The sequence below is a fragment of the Somniosus microcephalus genome, unplaced genomic scaffold, assembly GCF_052327205.1.
Source record: "Somniosus microcephalus isolate GS21.2 unplaced genomic scaffold, FLI_Smic_1.0 unresolved_chr1, whole genome shotgun sequence".
Taxonomy (NCBI): Eukaryota; Metazoa; Chordata; class Chondrichthyes; order Squaliformes; family Somniosidae; genus Somniosus; species Somniosus microcephalus.
Window position 1 is genome coordinate 63,741,331 of NW_028225179.1, and position 19,463 is coordinate 63,760,793.

At 47.7% G+C, this 19,463-nt stretch overlaps 1 protein-coding gene across 4 annotated transcripts in view; it reads right to left on the reverse strand.

The window, feature by feature from the left end:
* The window catches only part of LOC147095435 (RING finger protein 112-like), a 478,940-nt gene that overhangs the window by 350,303 nt on the left and 109,174 nt on the right, over positions 1–19,463 (reverse strand). For all 4 annotated transcript variants that reach the window (XM_085974583.1, XM_085974582.1, XM_085974584.1 and 1 more), the window contains one exon: positions 453–557. In XM_085974583.1, coding sequence (XP_085830709.1) covers positions 453–557 — 105 coding nt within the window. The remainder of the gene's footprint in view (positions 1–452; positions 558–19,463) is intronic.

A 19,463-nucleotide genomic window follows, 5' to 3' on the forward strand; every position in this document is an offset into this window, starting at 1 on the left:
TTTTGTATATAGAGTTTGCATGTACGAGGCGTGGCCCCTTTATGAGCGCGGGCAAACGCGATGATGTCACGTCACAAACCACAGGGCTGCCCAGGCAGTCCTCATGGCATCTCGTGTCGATCTCCGATATTCGTAGGATTTCATTAATTCTTACATTATTATATACCCCGAGCACTAGAATATATCCCGAGCACTAGAATATACCCCGAGCGCTAGAATATACCCCAAGCGCTAGAATATACCCCAAGCGCTAGAATATACCCCGAGCGCTAGAATATACCCCGAGCTCTAGAATATACTCTGAGTGTTATATTGTACGCCGAGTGTTATAATATACCCTGAGAGTTATAATATACCGAGTGTTATAATATACCCTGAGTGTTATAATATACCCAGCGTGTTATACTGAGTGTTATATCTTTCTCTTGGAGTGGAACAGAGTGTTGACTCACAATGTGCGATCCCAGTAACATGCTGAATGACGACAGCTGGACAATGATATTTTTGTCTTGGCTGATGCCATCACACCCCTCTGTATCCAGTAGGAAAAGTGCCATCTGTAATCGGAGAGGGAGAGATATCATGTTATAAGTGGTCCCTGTCACTCTGCTCCTAGGATTTGTTACTGGCCTGTGCTCTCCCCTTCGGAACTGGGGTCTCACCATGCCCCCTCCTTCTAAACTCATATCCGTTATTAAGTTACTCTTGAACCTGCTTCAACGCCATTTCAGGCAGTGCATTACAAAACTTCATACCGCACTCCATAAAAAATTCTCATCTCCCATCTAGTTCTTTAGTCAATTATCTTAAATCGGCGCCCTCTGGTTACCGATCCTTAGAGTCATAGAGTCATAGAGTCATAGAGTTTTACAGCACAGAAAGAGGCCCTTCGGCCCATCGTGTCTGCACCGCCCATCCATCCCTGTCCAGTCTAATCCCATTTTCCAGCATTTGGTCCATAGCCTTGTATGCAATGGCATTTCAAGTGCTCATCCAAATGCTTCTTGAATGTTGTGAGGGTTCCTGCCTCCACCACCCTTTCAGGCATTGAGTTCCACATTCCAACCACCCTCTGGGTGAAAAAGTTCCTCCTCAAATCCCCTCTAAATCTCCTGCCCCTTACCCTGAATCTATGCCCCCTTGTTATTGACCCCCCACTAAGGGGAAAAGTTCCTCTTTATCTACCCTATCTATGCCCCTCATTATTTTGTACACCTCAATCAGGTCCCCCCTCAGCCTTCTCTGCTCCAAGGAAAACAACTCCAGCCTGTCCAGCCTCTCTTCATAGCTGAGGCGCTCCATCCCAGGTAACATCCTGGTGAATCTTCTCTGCACCCTCTCCAAAGCAATCACATCCTTCCTATAGTGAGGCGACCAGAACTGCACACAGTACTCCAGCTGTGGCCTCACCAGCGTTTTGTACAGCTCCATCATAACCTCCCTGCTCTTATATTCTATGCCTCGGCTAATGAAGGCAAGTATCCCATATGCCTTTTTAACCACCTTATCTACCTGCTCTGCTGCCTTCAGGGATCTATGTACATGTACACCAAGGTCCCTCTGACCCTCTGTACTTCCTAGGGTCCTACCACTCATTGTGTATTCCCTTGCCTTATTTGTCCGTCCAAAATGCATCACCTCGCACTTTTCAGGGTTAAATTCCATTTGCCACTTTTCCGCCCATCTGACCAACCCGTTTATATCGTCCTGTAGCCTGAGGCTTTCCTCCTCGCAATTTACCACCCCACCAATTTTCGTGTCATCTGCGAACTTACTGATCATACCTTTTACATTCTCATCCAAATCATTTATGTAGATCACAAACAACAAGGGACCCAGCACCGATCCCTGAGGTACCCCACTGGACACAGGCTTCCAGTCACAAAAGCAACCTTCGACCATCACCCTCTGCCTCCTGCCACTCAGCCAGTTTAGGATCCAACGCGCCAAGGCACCCTGGATCCCATGGGCTCTTACCTTCTTGACCAGTCTCCTATGCGGGACTTTGTCAAAAGCTTTACTGAAGTCCATGTAAACCACATCCACAGCATTTCCCTCATCCACCCCACTAGTCACCCCCTCGAAAAATTCGATCAGATTTGTTAGACATGATTTACCCTTGACAAAGCCATGCTGACTATCCCCGATTAATCCTTGCCTCTCCAAGTGGAGATTAATTTTGTCCCTCAGAATTTTTTCCAATAATTTCCCCACCACAGATGTTAGACTCACTGGCCTGTAATTCCCTGGTTTATCCCTGCTACCCTTCTTGAATAATGGTACTACGTTAGCTGTTCTCCAGTCCTCTGGTACATCCCCTGTGGCCAGAGAGGTTCTGAAAATTTGTGTCAGAGCCCCTGCAATCTCCTCCCTTGCCTCCCACAGCAGCCTGGGATACATCTCGTCCGGGCCTGGGGATTTATCCACTTTTTGGCCCGCTAAAACCGCTAGCACCTCCTCCCTCTCGATGCTAATATGTTCAAGTATGTCACAGTCCCCTTGCCCGATTTCTATGTCTGCATCGTCTTTCTCCATAGTGAACACAGATGCAAAAAATTCATTTAAAACCCCGCCTACATCCTGTGGCTCTACACACAGATTGCCACTTTGGTCCCTAATGGGCCCTACCCTTTCCCTGGTTATCCTCTTGACCTTAATATACTTATAAAACATCTTAGGATTTTCCTTTATTTTGCTCGCCAGTGTTATTTCATGGCCCCTCCTCGCCCTCCTAATTTCTTTTTTAAGTATGCCCCTGCACTTTTTATACTCCTCTAGGGCTTCTTCTGTCTTTAGTCTTTTGTAACTGCCAAAAGCCCCCCTTTTATTTCTAATGCATTTTTATATATCCCTTGTCATCCAAGGTTCCCTTTGCTTGTTGGTCCCACCCTTGACCTTTACAGGAACATGTTGGCGTTGTACTGTCTCTATTTCCCTTCTGAAAGTCTCCCACTGTTTTGATGTGGATTTTCCTATAAGCAGCTGCTCCCAGTCCACTTTGGCCAGATCCTGCCTTATCATATTAAAATCGGCCTTCCCCCAATTTAGAACCCTTATTTCCGGGCCGTCTTTGTCTTTTTCCATGACCACCTTAAATCTCACCGAATTATGGTCACTGTCGCCAAAATGCTCTCCTACTGACACTTCCACCAATTGCCCGGCTACATTCCCCAGAATTAGGTCCAGTACCGCCCCCTCTCTTGTAGGACTTTCTACATGTTGGCTCAAAAAGCTCTCCTGGATGCACTTTAAGAATTCTGCACCCTCTAAGCCTTTCACACTCTGACTGTCCCAATTTATTTTGTGGAAGTTGAAATCCCCCACTATTATTACCCTATTATTTTCGCACTTCTCTGAGATTTGCCTACATATCTGTTCCTCTATCTCCCCCTGACTGTTTGGGGGCCTATAGTACACTCCCAGCAAAGTGCTTGCCCCCTTTTTGTTTTTAAGTTCTACCCATATGGCCTCATTAGAGGAACCCGCTAATATATCATCCCTCCTTACAGCAGTAATTGACTCCTTAATTAATATTGCAACACCCCCTCCCCTTTTACACCCCCCCTCTGTCTCGTCTGAAGATTCTATACCCCGGAATATTGAGCTGCCAGTCTTGACCCTCCCTCAACCACGTCTCCGTGATAGCAACAATATCGTACTCCCATGTGTTCAACAACACTTTCAGTTCATCCACCTTATTTGCAAGACTCCTTGCATTAAAATAAATGCCTTCCAGCCCTGCCATATTCCCTTTTGCCTTCACATATTTGCTCTGCCTTCCCAGCTGACTTGTTTTTCCCTCTGTATTTGGCCGTAAATCACCCCCTACTATAGCTCCACTCTGTACCCCATCCCCCTGCCAAGTTAGTTTAAACCCCCCCAACAGTGCTAGCAAACCTCCCCGCAAGGATATTGGTTCCCCCCTGGCTCAGGTGTAAACCGTCCGACTTGTACAAGTCCCACCTTTCCCAGAAGCAGACCCAGTGATCCAGGAAACTAAAGCCCTCCCCCCTGCACCATCCCTTTAGCCACGCATTCATCTGTTCTATCTTCCTATTCCTATACTTACTAGCACGTGGCACCGGGAGTAATCCAGAGATTACAACCTTTGAAGTCCTGCTCCTTAATCCTTCACCTAGCTCCCTAAATCCTTGCTGCAGGACCTCATCCCTCTTTTTACCTATGTCGTTGGTACCAATGTGGACCACGACCACTGGCTGTTCTCCCTCCCCCTCCAGAATGCCCTGCAGCCGCTCAGTGACATCCTTGACCCTGGCACCAGGGAGGCAACAAACCATCCTGGATTCACGTCTACGGCCACAGAAACGCCTATCTGTTCCCCTTACTATAGAATCCCCTACCACTATTGCTCTCCCACTCTTTTTCCCCCCTTCCTGGGCAGCAGGAGCACCCCCAGTGCCAGGAAGTTGGCCGCTGCTGCCTTCCCCTGGTGAGTCATCCCCCTCAACAGTATCCAAAGCGGTATACTTGTTTGAAAGGGGGATGTCCGCAGGGGTTCCCTGCACTACCTGCCTGCCTTTGTTGCTCCGCCTGATGGTCACCCCCTGTGCTGCCCTACCCTGAGGCGTGCACAACTCGCTAAACGTGTTATCCACGAGCCTTTCAGCATCGCGCATGCTCCAAAATTCATCCACCCGCAGCTCGAGCGCCGCAATGCGGTCTACAATAGCTGCAGCTGGATGCATTTCCCGCACACATGGTCATCAGGGACACTGGCAGCATCCCTGACTTCCCACATAGAGCAGGAGGAGCAGAGCACGGGTCTGAACTCTCCTGCCATGACTTACCCCTTTAATTACTTTAAAAATTTATTCAATACCCCAGTTACAGGTATGCTCTAGGGCGCTTTATTTACCAACTATCCCCACTACACCACAGAATTCAAGCTTGTATTGAAAAAAGAGAAATACTCACCAACCAATCACCTACCTGCTCCCTGGTGACGTCACACACTGATTACTTTTTACCTCTCTCCCCGCTGCTGAGTTGGTATGCCTCGCCTCTCTCCGGGTTTTCTCCCGAGCTCCTCCTCGCTGCTCCCGCTGGTCCCGACTGGTCTCGGGCCTCGCCTCTCTCCGGTTTTTATACCGGGCTCCGACTCACTGCTCCCGCCTGGTCTCGGGCCTCGCTGGTCGCCGGGTTTTCTCCCGAGCCCCTCCTCGCTGCTCCCGCTGGTCCCGACTGGTCTTGGGCCTCGCCTCTCTCCGGTTTTTATACCGGGCTCCGACTCACTGCTCCCGACTGGTCTCGGGCCTCGCTGGTCGCCGGGTTTTCTCCCGAGCTCCTCCTCGCTGCTCCCGCTGGTCCCGACTGGTCTCGGGCCTCGCCTCTCTCCGGTTTTTATACCGGTCTCACCACACTGCTCCCGACTGGTCTCGGGCCTCGCTGGTCGCCGGGGTTTCTCCCGAGCTCCTCCTCGCTGCTCCCGCTGGTCCCGACTGGTCTCGGGCCTCGCCTCTCTCCGGTTTTTATACCGGTCTCACCACACTGCTCCCGACTGGTCTCGGGCCTCGCTGGTCGCCGGGTTTTCTCCCGAGCTCCTCCTCGCTGCTCCCGCTGGTCCCGACTGGTCTCGGTCCTCGCCTCTCTCCGGTTTTTATACCGGTCTCACCACACTGCTCCCGACTGGTCTCGGGCCTCGCTGGTCGCCGGGTTTTCTCCCGAGCTCCTCCTCGCTGCTCCCGCTGGTCCCGACTGGTCTCGGGCCTCGCCTCTCTCCGGTTTTTATACCGGTCTCACCACACTGCTCCCGACTGGTCTCGGGCCTCGCTGGTCGCCGGGTTTTCTCCCGAGCTCCTCCTCGCTGCTCCCGCTGGTCCCGACTGGGTGTTAACTGCCAGTGTTAACAGTTTCTCCCTATCTACTCATCAAAATGCTTTGTAATTTTGAGCCCCTCTATTCAATCTCCTCTTAACCTTCTCTGCTCTAAGGAGAACAATCCCAGCTACTCCAGTCTCTCCACATAACTGAGGCCCCTCATCTCTGGTACCATTTGTTATGTTCATTAATAAATAGACATTCTTATTATGAACACAGCTAGCTTTTGCTAGTTACTTTTATTGAGCACATGTGGACTTGTACAGCATCTTGTAGAGGCTTCCATCTTGACTGCTGCCTTCTGGGTAGCCTAGCCTCATGGGTAATGTAGTCTTAATATATATATAAAGCTGGGTAGTGTAGTCTTAATACATACAGCCATATACAGCTCTACGGCTCCACCTAGTGTCCACTATAGAATGACATGTTTTTGATCGTTACATCCCCCTTTATTTGAGGTTTAACAAAATCAATATCAATCAACTTTCAAGAAAACAATAAAGATAATATCAGTAACACTTTTGTTAGTGCTCTATAAACATAAACATTTTCAAAACAGTCAACACATTTTCAAAGCTTTACATTGTACTCAAAGATTAAGTCTATCAGGCTCTTTTACTTCACGTGTGGATCTTCTCAACACGGGTAAGTCTGATGTGTCTTCATGAGATTGTTCTGGCGGTGAATGACAAGATGCAGTTGCGGCATTGTCATCAATCTGCTCTTGTATAGATCGAGGTCTCCTTGCGATCTTTGCTTGGAGAGGGTTTCAGTGTTCCCTTCACTCTTCATGCCATAACTCTCAATGTAGTCAATGCACTCTCGAAAAACTGCTGGCAGCTGGATCCCATCATACAGCATAGTCCTCTCAGCAGCCTCGGCTAATGGAACACCAAAGATTGGCCTGAGGGAAGAAGGAGTATCCACCGGAACTGCTTCCTGCTCTGGTGCAGGCTTCTTCTTTTTCTTTTTCTCTTTCCACTGCTTAACAACATCTGCTGCGGTTATATCTTTGGACTTTTTCTCCTTGTGTTTTTCCTCTTTGTGCTTTTCTTCCTTTGGCTTCTCTTTGACCTTAAAGTCTTTTTCTTTCTTCTTGGAGAAACTAGGCTTTTTGAAGACATGGATACCCTTTGGCCTTTTCATCCTTGATGGGCTCTCTGCTTCATCACCTGAGTCATCTGGTCTGCTTATGGCACAGTTTATATAGTAGACTCTCTTGACCAGTTCTAAGTCTTCACAAGCTTTGTCACCTAGTATCGAATCAAGTCTTTAAGCCACAACAGAAAACATGAGATGATGCACTTTGTCTTTGACTGTCACTTTAAGTCTGCATACACCTAAGCTATCTATTTTCTGTCCATTATAGCTCTTCAGTAGTACTGACGTTTTCTGTATTTTGGGCTTTTCTTTCATATTTTTTATGTCACTCATACTGATTAAGTTTGCTTTTGCCCCAGTGTCCAGTTTCAATGTAACTAATGCTCCATTCATCCATTTGTCCACTTTTACTGCATTGACTTTATGTTCAGCATTGTCCATTTCTGAGGGCTGCACATTTTCTGTATCTTTTTTGATATCGTCACATGACACCATTCCTACAAAAAATGTCTCACTTAAATCAGTGTCCTCAATCACATTAACTTGTTGCCCTTTCGTTGTTTTTACTTTCGAAAAGCATTGTTTGGCAAAGTGATTCTTTCCATTACACTTCGTGCACATTTTTCCAAACGCTGGGCATTGTCTTAACTGGCGTTTGTAACCACAGCGTTTACAATTAAAAATGTCATCCTCCAATTGCTTTTCATTTCTGTTCTGCTCACGTTTCTTCCCCTTGTAGGACACAGCACCGACAGCAGCATTTTCACTCAATACAATCGCATCATTATTGATTTCACTGAAAGTCTTCGCGTGCTTTCGAGCTAGCTCGCTTGCTTGGCATATTTTCATTGCATTTTCCAAATTTAGTTCGGTTTCTCTCAACAGACGTTCCCTGACTTTTTTATCATGAATACCAAACACAATCTGGTCACGAATCATGGATGATTTCCACTCAGAGAAATTACATGTCTGTGCTTTCAGTTTCAGGTCAGTTATAAAGCTAACAAAAGTCTCATTTTGTTGCTGTGTCCAAGAACGGAAGATGTATCTTTCATACGTCTCATTCTTTTTGGGAGAGCAATGTGCATCAAATTTTTTTAGCACATCTTCTAATTTTTCTCTGTTCTCCGCTGGATTAAATACAAATGTATTAAATACCTCTATCGCCTCTGGGCCTGCAACCGTAAGCAGCAACGCTATCTTCCTTGTGTCTGGCTTCGTACCGAATCCGATGGCTGCAACGTAGAGTTCGAATTGCTGTTTAAAAGTCTGCCAATTGTAGTCGATTTTTTCTGTGAGATTCAAACGCTCTGGTGGCTTCAAATTCTCCATGTCGCTTTTCACAATTTTCAGCAGATCTTCACCACCCTGGTACCATGTTATGTTCATTAATAAATAGACATTCTTATTATGAACACAGCTAGCTTTTGCTAGTTACTTTTATTGAGCACATGTGGACTTGTACAGCATCTTGTAGAGGCTTCCATCTTGACTGCTGCCTTCTGGGTAGCCTAGCCTCATGGGTAATGTAGTCTTAATATAATATATAGCTGGGTAGTGTAGTCTTAATATATACAGCCATATACAGCTCTACACAGCTCTACGGCTCCACCTAGTGTCCACTATAGAATGACTTGTTTTTGATCATTACACCATTCTGGTCAATCTCCCCTTAACCTTCTCTGCTCTAAGGAGAAAAACCCCAGCTTCTCCAGTCTCTCCACATAACTGAAGTCCCACATCACTTGTATCATACCACCACATATAGATAAAAGAACATTTATTTTAAGCCCTACTCCAGAGATTTGGTGGATAGTCCCACTTAGTAGTAATAAGAACATAAGGAATAGGAGCAGGAGTGGCCATACGGCCCCTCGAGCCTGCTCTGCCATTCAATAAGATCATGGCTGATCATCGACCTCAACTCCACTTTCCTGCCCGATCTCCATATCCCTCGATTCCCCTAGAGTCCAACAATCTATCGATCTCAGCCTTGAATATACTCAAAGACTCAGCATTCCCAGCCCTCTGGGGCAGAGAATTCCAAAGGTTCACAACCCTCTGAGTGAAGAAATTCCTCCTCATCTCGGTCTTAAATGGCCGACCCCTTATCCTGAGACCATGCCCCCTAGTTCTAGACTCTCCAGCCAGGGGAAACAACCTCTCAGCATCTACCCTGTCAATCCCCTTCAGAATCTTGTATGTTTCAATGAGATCACCTCTCACTCTTCTAAACTCCAGAGAGTACAGGCCCATTCTACACAATCTCTCCTCATAGGACAGCCCTCTCATCCCAGGAATCAATCTAGTGAACCTTTGTTGCACCGCCTCCGAGGCAAGTATATCCTTCCTTAGATAAGGAGACCAAAACTGTGCACAGTACTCCAGGTGTGGTCTCACCAAGGCCCTGTACAATTGTAGCAAGACTTCCTCACTCTTATACTCCAACCCCCTTGCAATAAAGGCCAACATGCCATTTGCCTTCCTTATTGCTTGCTCTACCTGCATGCTAGCTTTCTGTGTTTCTTATACGAGGACACCCAAATCTCTCTGAACACCAACATTTGAAAGTTTCTCACCATTTTAAAAATATTCTGTTTTTCTATTCTTCCTACCAAAGTGAATAACCTCACATTTCCTTAAACTATGCTCCATCTGCCACCTTACTGCCCACTCACTTAGTCTGTCTATATCCCTTTTTAGACTGTAGTCTCCTCACAGCTACCTGTCCCACCTAGCTTTGTGTCATCAGCAAACTTGGATACATTACACTCGGTCCCTTCATCAAGATAATGAATATAGATTGTAAATAGCTGAGGCCCCAACACTGATCCTTGCGGCACCCGACTAGTTACAGCCTGCCAACCTGAAAATGACCCGTTTATTCCTACTCTCTGTTTTCTGTCCATTAACCAATCCTCTATCCGTGCTACTATAGTACCCCAAACCCATGAACCCTAATCTTGTGTAATATACTTTTATGTGGCACCTTATTAAATGCTTTTTGGAAATACAAATGTATTACATCCGCTGATTCCCCTTTATCTACCCTGCTCGTTACATCCTGAAGAAACTTTAATAAATTTGTCAGACACGATTTCCCTTTCATAAAACCATGTTGACTCTGTCTAATCATGTTATGATTTTCGAAGTGCCCTGTGACCACTTCCTCAACAATGGATTTCAGCATTTCCCCGACGACTGATGTCAGGCTAACAGGCCTGTAGTTCCGTGATTTTTCTCTCCCTCCTTTCTTGAAAGCGGTGTTACATTTGCGACCTTCTAATGCACTGGGACTGTTCTAGAATCTAAGGTATTTTGGAAGATCAAAACCAATGCATCCTCTATCTTTTCAGCCACCTCTTTTAAAATCCTAGGATGTAGGCTGTCAGGTCCAGGGGATTTGTCAGCTTTTAGTCCCATTAGTGTCTCTAGTACTTTTTCTCTACTTATATTAATTACGCTAAGTTCCTCACCCTCATTAGACCCTTGGTTCCCCAACATTTTTGGTATGCGTTTTGTGTCTTCTACTGTGAAGACAGAAGGAAATTATTTGTTTAACGTTTCTGCCATTTCCTTATTCCCCATAATAATTTCTCCTGTCTCAGCCTCTAAGGGACCAATGTTTACTTTTGCTACTCTTCCTATTTACAAGCTCTTACAATCTGCTTTTATATTTCTTGCTAGATTGCACTCATTTTATTTTTTCCCTTTTAATCAATTTTTTGGTCAACCTTTGCTGGTTTCTGACACTCTCCCAATCCTCAGGCTTTCTATTATTCTTTGCAACATTATAAGCTTCTTCTTTCAATCTAATGCTATCCTTAACTTCTTTAGTTCGCCATGGTTGGATCACTTTTCCCATGGAGATTTTGGGGAAATTTTGCTGGCGCACAGGGGGCGGGTTTGGAGGGGGGACCGCTGGCAAAATTGCAAAGATTGACAGAGGGTCGGAAACCCGCTGTCAACACACCTCCAAACAATCTTCCCAAGTGTCGGGTCCCTGATTTGCGCATGGACCCGACACCTAGTGGCTGGATTAGGATTATAGGCACTTACCTGCTTGTTAACAGGTTGTTAACAGGCAGTTAAGAGGCTTTTTGCAATTTTGACAGGTGTACTGCAGGCGTCCTGACGTCCGGACACCACGCCAGGTAAGTGTAGCATGCTGTGGGTCTACTCATAGAGTCATAGAGTTATACAGCACAGAAAGAGGCCCTTCGGCCCATCGTGTCTGCGCCGTCCATCAAGCCCTGTCCAATCTAATCCCATTTTCCAGCATTTGGTCCATAGCCTTGTATGCAATGGCATTTCAAGTGCTCATCCAAATGCTTCTTGAATGTTGTGAGGGTTCCTGCCTCTACCACCCTTTCAGGCAGTGAGTTCCAGACTCCAAACACCCTCTGGGTGAAAAATTTCCTCCTCAAATCCCCTCTAAACCTCCTGCCCCTTACCCTGAATCTATGCCCCCTTGTTATTGACCCCCCTACTAAGGGGAAAAGTTCCTCTTTATCTACCCTATCTATGCCCCTCATCATTTTGTACACCTCAATCAGGTCCCCCCTCAGCCTTCTTTGCTCCAAGGAAAACAACCCCAGCCTGTTTAGTCTTTCTTCATAGCTGAGGCGCTCCATCCCAGGTAACATCCTGGTGAATCTTCTCTGCACCCTCTCCAAGGCAATCACATCCTTCCTATAGTGAGGCGACCAGAACTGCACACAGTACTCCAGCTGTGGCCTCACCAGCGTTTTGTACAGCTCCATCATAACCTCCCTGCTCTTATATTCTATGCCTCGGCTAATGAAGGCAAGTATCCCATATGCCTTTTTAACCACCTTATCTACCTGTTCCGCTGCCTTCAGGGATCTATGTACATGTACACCAAGGTCCCTCTGACCCTCTGTACTTCCTAGGATCCTACCACTCATTGTGTATTCCCTTGCCTTATTTGTCCGTCCAAAATGCATCACCTCGCACTTTTCAGGGTTAAATTCCATTTGCCACTTTTCCGCCCATCTGACCAACCCGTTTATATCGTCCTGTAGCCTGAGGCTTTCCTCCTCGCAATTTACCACCCCACCAATTTTCGTGTCATCTGCGAACTTACTGATCATACCTTTTACATTCTCATCCAAATCATTTATGTAGATCACAAACAGCAAGGGACCCAGCACCGATCCCTGAGGTACCCCATTGGACACAGGCTTCCAGTCACAAAAGCAACCTTCGACCATCACCCTCTGCCTCCTGCCACTCAGCCAGTTTAGGATCCAATGCGCCAAGGCACCATGGATCCCATGGGATCTTACCTTCTTGACCAGTCTCCTATGCGGGACTTTGTCAAAAGCCTTACTGAAGTCCATGTATACCACATCCACAGCATTTCCCTCATCCACACACCTAGTCACCCCCTCGAAAAATTCAATCATATTGGTCAGACATGATTTACCCTTGACAAAGCCATGCTGACTATCCCCGATTAATCCTTGCCTCTCCAAGTGGAGGCTAATTTTGTCCCTCAGAAATTTTTCCAATAATTTCCCTACCACAGATGTTAGGCTCACTGGCCTGTAATTTTTGGTTTATCCCTGCTACCCTTCTTGAATAATGGTACTACGTTAGCTGTTCTCCAGTCCTCTGGTACATCCCCTGTGGCCAGAGAGGTTCTGAAAATTTGTGTCAGAGCCCCTGCAATCTCCTCCTTTGCCTCACACAGCAGCCTGGGATACATCTCGTCCGGGCCTGGGGATTTATCCACTTTTTGGCCTACTAAAACCGCTAGTACCTCGTACCTCGTCCCTCTCGATGCTAATATGTTCAAGTATATCACAGTCCCCTTGCCCGATTTCTATGTCTACATCGTCTTTCTCCATAATGAACACAGATGCAAAAAATTCATTTAAAACCCCGCCTACATCATCTGGCTCTACACACAGATTGCCACTTTGGTCCCTACCCTTTCTCTGGTTATCCTCTTGCCCTTAATATACTTATAAAACATCTTAGGATTTTCCTTTATTTTGCTCGCCAGTGTTATTTCATGGCCCCTCCTCGCTCTCCTAATTTCTTTTTTAAGTATGCCCCTGCACTTTTTATACTCCTCTAGGGCTTCCTCCATCTTTAGTCTTTTGTAACTGCCAAAAGCCCCCCTTTTTTTCCTAATGCATTTTTGTATATCCCTTGTCATCCAAGGTTCCCTTTGCTTGTTGGTCCCACCCTTGACCTTTACGGAAACATGTTGGCGTTGTACTCTCTCTATTTCCCTTCTGAAAGTCTCCCACTGCTTTGATGTGGATTTTCCTATATGTAGCTGCTCCCAGTCCACTTTGGCCAGATCCTGCCTTATCATATTAAAATCGGCCTTCCCCCAATTTAGAACCCTTATAGGCCGTCTTTGTCTTTTCCATGACCACCTTAAATCTCACCGAATTATGGTCACTGTCGCCAAAATGCTCTCCTACTGACACTTCCACCACTTGCCCGGCTACATTCCCTAGAATTAGGTCCAGTACCGCCCCCCTCTCTTGTAGGACTTTCTACATGTTGGCTCAAAAAGCTCTCCTGGATGCACTTTAAGAATTCTGCACCCTCTAAGCCTTTCACACTCTGACTATCCCAATTTATATTGGGGAAGTTGAAATCCCCCACTATTATTACCCTATTATTTTCGCACTTCTCTGAGATTTGCCTACATATCTGTTCCTCTATCTCCCCCTGACTGTTTGGGGGCCTATAGTACACTCCCAGCAAAGTGCTTGCCCCCTTTTTGTTTTTAAGTTCTACCCATATGGCCTCATTAGAGGAACCCGCTAATATATCATCCCTCCTTACAGCAGTAATTGACTCCTTAATTAATATTGCAACACCCCCTCCCCTTTTACACACCCCTCTGTCTCGCCTGAAGATTCTATACCCCGGAATATTGAGCTGCCAGTCCTGACCCTCCCTCAACCATGTCTCCATGATCGCAACAATATCGTACTCCCATGTGTTCAACAACAACTTCAGTTCATCCACCTTATTTGCAAGACTCCTTGCATTAAAATAAATGCCTTCCAGCCTTGCCATATTCCCTTTTGCCTTCACATATTTGCTCTGCCTTCCCAACTGATTTGTTTTTTCCTCCGTATTTGGCTGTAAATCACCTCCTACTTTTGCTCCACTCTGTATCCCATCCCCCTGCCAAGTTAGTTTAAACCCCCCCAACAGTGCTAGCAAACCTCCCCGCAAGGATATTTGTCCCCCTCTGGTTCAGGTGTAAACCGTCTGACTTGTACAAGTCCCACCTTTCCCAGAAGCAGACCCAGTGATCCAGGAAACTAAAGCCCTCCCTCCTGCTGTGAGGGTGCCAGTCAGTTCCTTCGGTAACCTCTAGATGGCACCTTCACTTGTTTGTTAATTGTTCTTAGTCTCCTGTGTTAATTGTTCCTAGCCTCCTGTGTTAATTCTTAACGGCCTGTTAGCTGTTCATGGGTTTCACCTGGTTTTCTTGGTATATAAGTTCTGTGGTTTCTTCACTCTGTGCTCAGTCCTAACTGGGTTCTAACCGGGGACTAGCCTTCCCTCTGTGGCTCCTGGCTTTGATTAGCTGGTTGCCATGGTTTTCTAGAGCTCTGTATTTTAAGATGTATCTAAGTCTGTGTTCTTGTTGTTCTTAGTCTTGATAAGGTGCTGGGCTGGACTAGAGTGTTGCCATGTTGGAGCTTGTCCTGAGCTTTGTATTGATAAGCTGATTACCCCTGTGGTAGCTTGTCTCGAGTCCCGTCTCGGCAAGCTGGTTGCCCTTGTGGTAGCTTGTCTCAAGCTCAGTATGGACAAGTCCTGAGTTTCGATCTTGACTAGCTGTTGTGTTTCTGTCTCAAGTTCTTATGTATATTGCTGTGTTCCTTGTGTGAATCTAGTTATGTGTGAATCTAGTAAAGTTCAAACAAAGTACTGTATATTTGCCTCTCGCCTCGTTTCTGCACTTGGGTCCAGAACCTACATTTCCCGGAGAGCACGGCCCCGTATCTATGCGGCCCCGTGGCTCCCCAACCCCGTCACACCTGCACCATCCCTTTAGCCACGCATTCTTCTGTTCTATCTTTCTATTCCTATACTCACTAGCACGTGGCACTGGGAGTAATCCAGAGATTACAACCTTTGAGGTCCTGCTCTTTAATCTTCTACCTAGCTCCCTAAATTCTTGCTGCAGGACCTCATCCCTCTTTTTACCTATGTCGTTGGTACCAATGTGGACCACGACCTCTGGCTGTTCGCCCTCCCCCTCCAGAATGCCCTGCAGCCGCTCAGTGACATCCTTGACCCTGGCACCAGTGAGGCAACAAACCATCCTGGATTCACGTCTACGGCCACAGAAACGCCTATCTGTTCCCCTTACTATAGAATCCCCTATTACTATTGCTCTCCCACTCTTTTTCCTCCCTTCCTGGGCAGCAGGAGCACCCCCAGTGCCAGGAAGTTAGCTGCTGCTGCCTTCCCCTGATAAGTCATCCCCCCCAACAGTATCCAAAGCGGTATACCTGGTTGAAAGGGGGATGGCCACAGGGGTCCCCTGCACTACCTGCCTGCTTCTATTGTTCTGCCTGGTGGTCACCCATTTCCCTTCTGCCTGTGCAGCCCTACCCTGCGGTGTGACCAACTCACTGTACGAGTAATTCGCGACCCTCTCAGCATCGTGAATGCTCCACAACCCATCCACCCGCAGCTCCAGCGCCCCAAGACGGCCCGTTAGTAGCTGCAGCTGGATGCATTTCTGGCACACGTGTTGGTCAGGGACACTGGCAGCGTCCCTAAATTCCCACATAGAGCAAGAGGAGCAAATCACGGGGCTGGGCTCTCCTGGGATGACCTACCCCTTTACTCAAGTTAGATTAAATTAATTCAATACCACCAGTAAAGTAAGCCTCACCTGGTCTCTGGAGCCCTTTGTAGGCCCGCTGTACTGCTGAAGCACCCGCTGAAGCTTTGAGGCCTTGCCTCACCTAACTCCCTGACTCACCCAACTCTCAGCACTCTGTTGAAAATGCACTTCAAAGCCTGTTTTTATAAGCCCTGAAACAAAGACTTGCTGAGCCCAGCTACAGGAGAACCAGGTTAACCAGATTACTCCAGTTTCCCTTGTTAACTGCCTTCAGCTGCTCCGAGTTGTAGGACTTGTTTATCCCTTTTTAACCCTGCTTAAAGCTGGGAAATTTAGATTTTAAACAGTAAACAGTAAATGTGAAACAAACAACCAGTTAAGACTCCCTGACTCACCCAACTCTCAGGACTCTGTTGAAACTGCACTCAGTGCAAAATCGCACTTGAAAGCCTGTTTTTATAGGCCCTGAAACAAAGACTTGCTGAGCCCAGCTACAGGAGAACCAGAGAACTGTAATGTTTCTGCTTTGATAACAGCTGCAGAAGTCGGGTGAAGGATCCAATGGTACACTGGTGAGTTTCAGAAGTAACAAAATGTCGGGAAAATCATTTTTTATGTATTTAGACTTTTCTGTAGGTAACAAGTTTTGGATTGTATGTGTAGTCCCACTTCATTGAGAGAACCTTTCTCACCAGTGACAGATCGCTTCTGTAACCTCACCTGCAGCTGATATCTGTTTTAGCCTAAGGAGGGAGTCACTGGAGAACTTGGGTGCAGGGGCTCGCCTTTGTACAGTGATTGTCAGTGTTTGCAGCACTTCAATGCTGTCAAACACTGAAAAATCAGCTGTCAAACAAAATTGTGTGTGGCCCCTTTAAGAAAACCGGCAGATGACACACCATGAACTGACGTCATCTTACACTGGTCTCCTCTTAATTGGCCGGCAGGCACACGGGGCAGGCTTAACAAGGCAAATTGATGCAAAATCGTGTCTGTACATCTGATGTCATTGGGGGCGGGACTGGAACCAGGAAGGCAGCTGTCCTGCCCCCAAGGCGCATTGAGAGGAAAAATCACTGCATTTGTTTCTCAATGCAATGTATTTTTGTTGAGAATTATGAAATATTTATTTAAATACTAGCTACTGTTTATCTACCGTCATACCTTTTAATCTATTTTTCGATTCTCCCTGAGCTAACTCGCCCCTCATACCTATGTAATTGGCTGTATTTATGTTTAAGACTCTAGTTTCAGACATAGTGAAGTTTCTATCATATTATGATCACTCTTCCCCAGAGGATCCTTTACCATGAGATTGCTAATTAACACTGTCTCATTACACATTACAAGATGTAAAATACCTATTCCCTGGTTGGTTCCCTGATGTATTGTTCAAGGAAACTGTCCTCAATGCATTCCACGAAAACGTTCATGACCACCAGTGCCAAATTGATTTGACAGTATACATAAAGATTAAAGTCCCCCACGATTATTGCATTACTTTTGTTAGAAGCTCCAACTATTTCTTGATTAATATTCTGTCCAACGGTATAGCCTATATACTACTCCTACGAGTGTTTTCTGTCACTGGTTATTCCTTATCTCCACACATACTGATTCTACTTCATGCTATTGCGAGATGAGATCCTAAAGGAATGCTGCACTTTTGGAGGGGCAGTAATGAGGGAGCTCTGCACTGTTGGAGGGGCAGTACTGAGGGAGCGCCGCACTGTCGGAGGGGCAGTACTGAGGGAGTGCTGCACTGTCGGAGGGGCAGTACTGAGGGAGCGCTGCACTTTCAGAGAGGCAGTACTGAAGGAGCGCTGCACTGTCGGAGGGGCAGTACTGAGTGAGCACTGCATTGTCGGAGGGTCAGTACTGAAGCACTGCTGCACTGTCAGAGGGGCAGTACTGAGGGAGTGCCGCACTGTCAGTGGGTCAGTACTGATGGAGAGCTGCACTTTCAGAGTGGCAGTATTGAGGGAGTGCTGCACTGTTGGAGGGTCAGTGCTGAGGAAGCACTGCATTGTCGGAGGAGCAGTATTGAGCGAGTGCTGCACTTTCGCAGGGGCAGTACTGAGAGAAGGCGCACTGTTGGTGGTCAGTACTGAAGGACAGCTGCACTTTCAGATGGGTAGTACTGAGGGAGCATATCACTGCTGGACGGGCAGTACAGAGGGAACCCTGCACTGTCGGAGGGGCAGTACTGAGGGAGCACCGCACCGTCAGAGGGACGGGACTGAGGGCGTGCTGCACTGTCGGAGGGACAGTACTGAGGCAGTGCCGCACTGTCATTGGGGCCGTACTGAGGGAGCACTGCACTGTCGGGGGAGTGGTACTGAAGGAGTGCTGCACTGTTGGAGGGGCAGTACTGAGGGAGCACTGCACTGTCGGAGAGGCAGTACTGAGGGCGCACCTCACAGATGGACGGGGATGCACTGAGGGTTGCTGCACAGTCAGAGAGGCAGTACTGAAGAACCGCTGCACTTTCAGAGTGACGGGACTGAGGGAATACTGCACTGTTGGAGGGGCAGTACTGTGGGAGCACTGCACTTTAGGAGGGGCAGTAGGGAGGGAATGCTGCACTGTCAGAGGGGCAGTACTGAGGGAACACCGCACTGTCGAAGGGACTGTACTGAGGGAGGGCCACACATTGAGGGACAGGGCTGCGGGAGCGCCGCATTGTCAGAGGGCAGGACTGAGGGAGCACTGCACTGTTGGAGGGGTAATACTGAGGGAGCGCCGCACTGGCAGAGGGACAGGACTGAGGGAGGTCTACACTGTTGGAGGGGCATTACTGAGGGAGTTCCACACTGGTGGAGTGTCAGTGCTGAGGAAGCGCTGCAGTGTCGGAGGGGCAATACTGAGAGAGCGCTGCACTGTCGGAGGGGCAGTATTGAGGGAGCGCTGCACTGTCGGGGGCAGTACTGCGGGAGCACTGCACTGTCGGATGGGCAGTACTGAGGGAGCACAGGACTGTCGGAAGGGCAGTAATGAGCGAGTGCTGGACTGTCGGAGGGGCATTACTGATGGAGCGCTGGACTGGCGGAGGGGCAGTACTGAGGGAGTGCCGCACTCAGAGGGGCAGTACTGAGGGAGCACTGCAATGTCGCAGGGGCAGTACTGAGCGAGCACAGCAATGTCGGAGGTAAAGTACAGGGGGAATGCTGCACTATCAGAGAGGCAGTACTGATGGATCACTGCACTCTTGAATGAGCAGTACTGTGGGAACACTGCACTGTCAGTGGGGCAGTACTTTGGTAGCGCTGCACTGTCGGAGGGGCAGTACTGAGGGAGCGCTGCTCTGTCGGAGGGTCAGTACTGAGGGAGTGCCGCACATTCGGAGGGGTGGTACTGAGGGAGTGCCACACAGTTGGAAGGACAGTATTGAGGGAGTGCTGCACTGTCAGAGGGGCAGTACTGATGGAGCGCCTTACAGTTGGATGAGATGCACTGAGGGAGTGCTGCACTGACAGAGGTGCAGAACTGAGGGAGTGCCGCACTCTCGAATGAGCAGTACTGTGGGAGCTCCGCTGCACTGCCAGGGGGCAGTACTGGGGGAGCACCGCACAGTCGGAGGGGCAGTACTGAGGGAGTGCCGCACTGTTGGAGGGGTAGTACTGAGGGAGTGCCGCATTGTTGGAAGGACAGTATTGAAGGA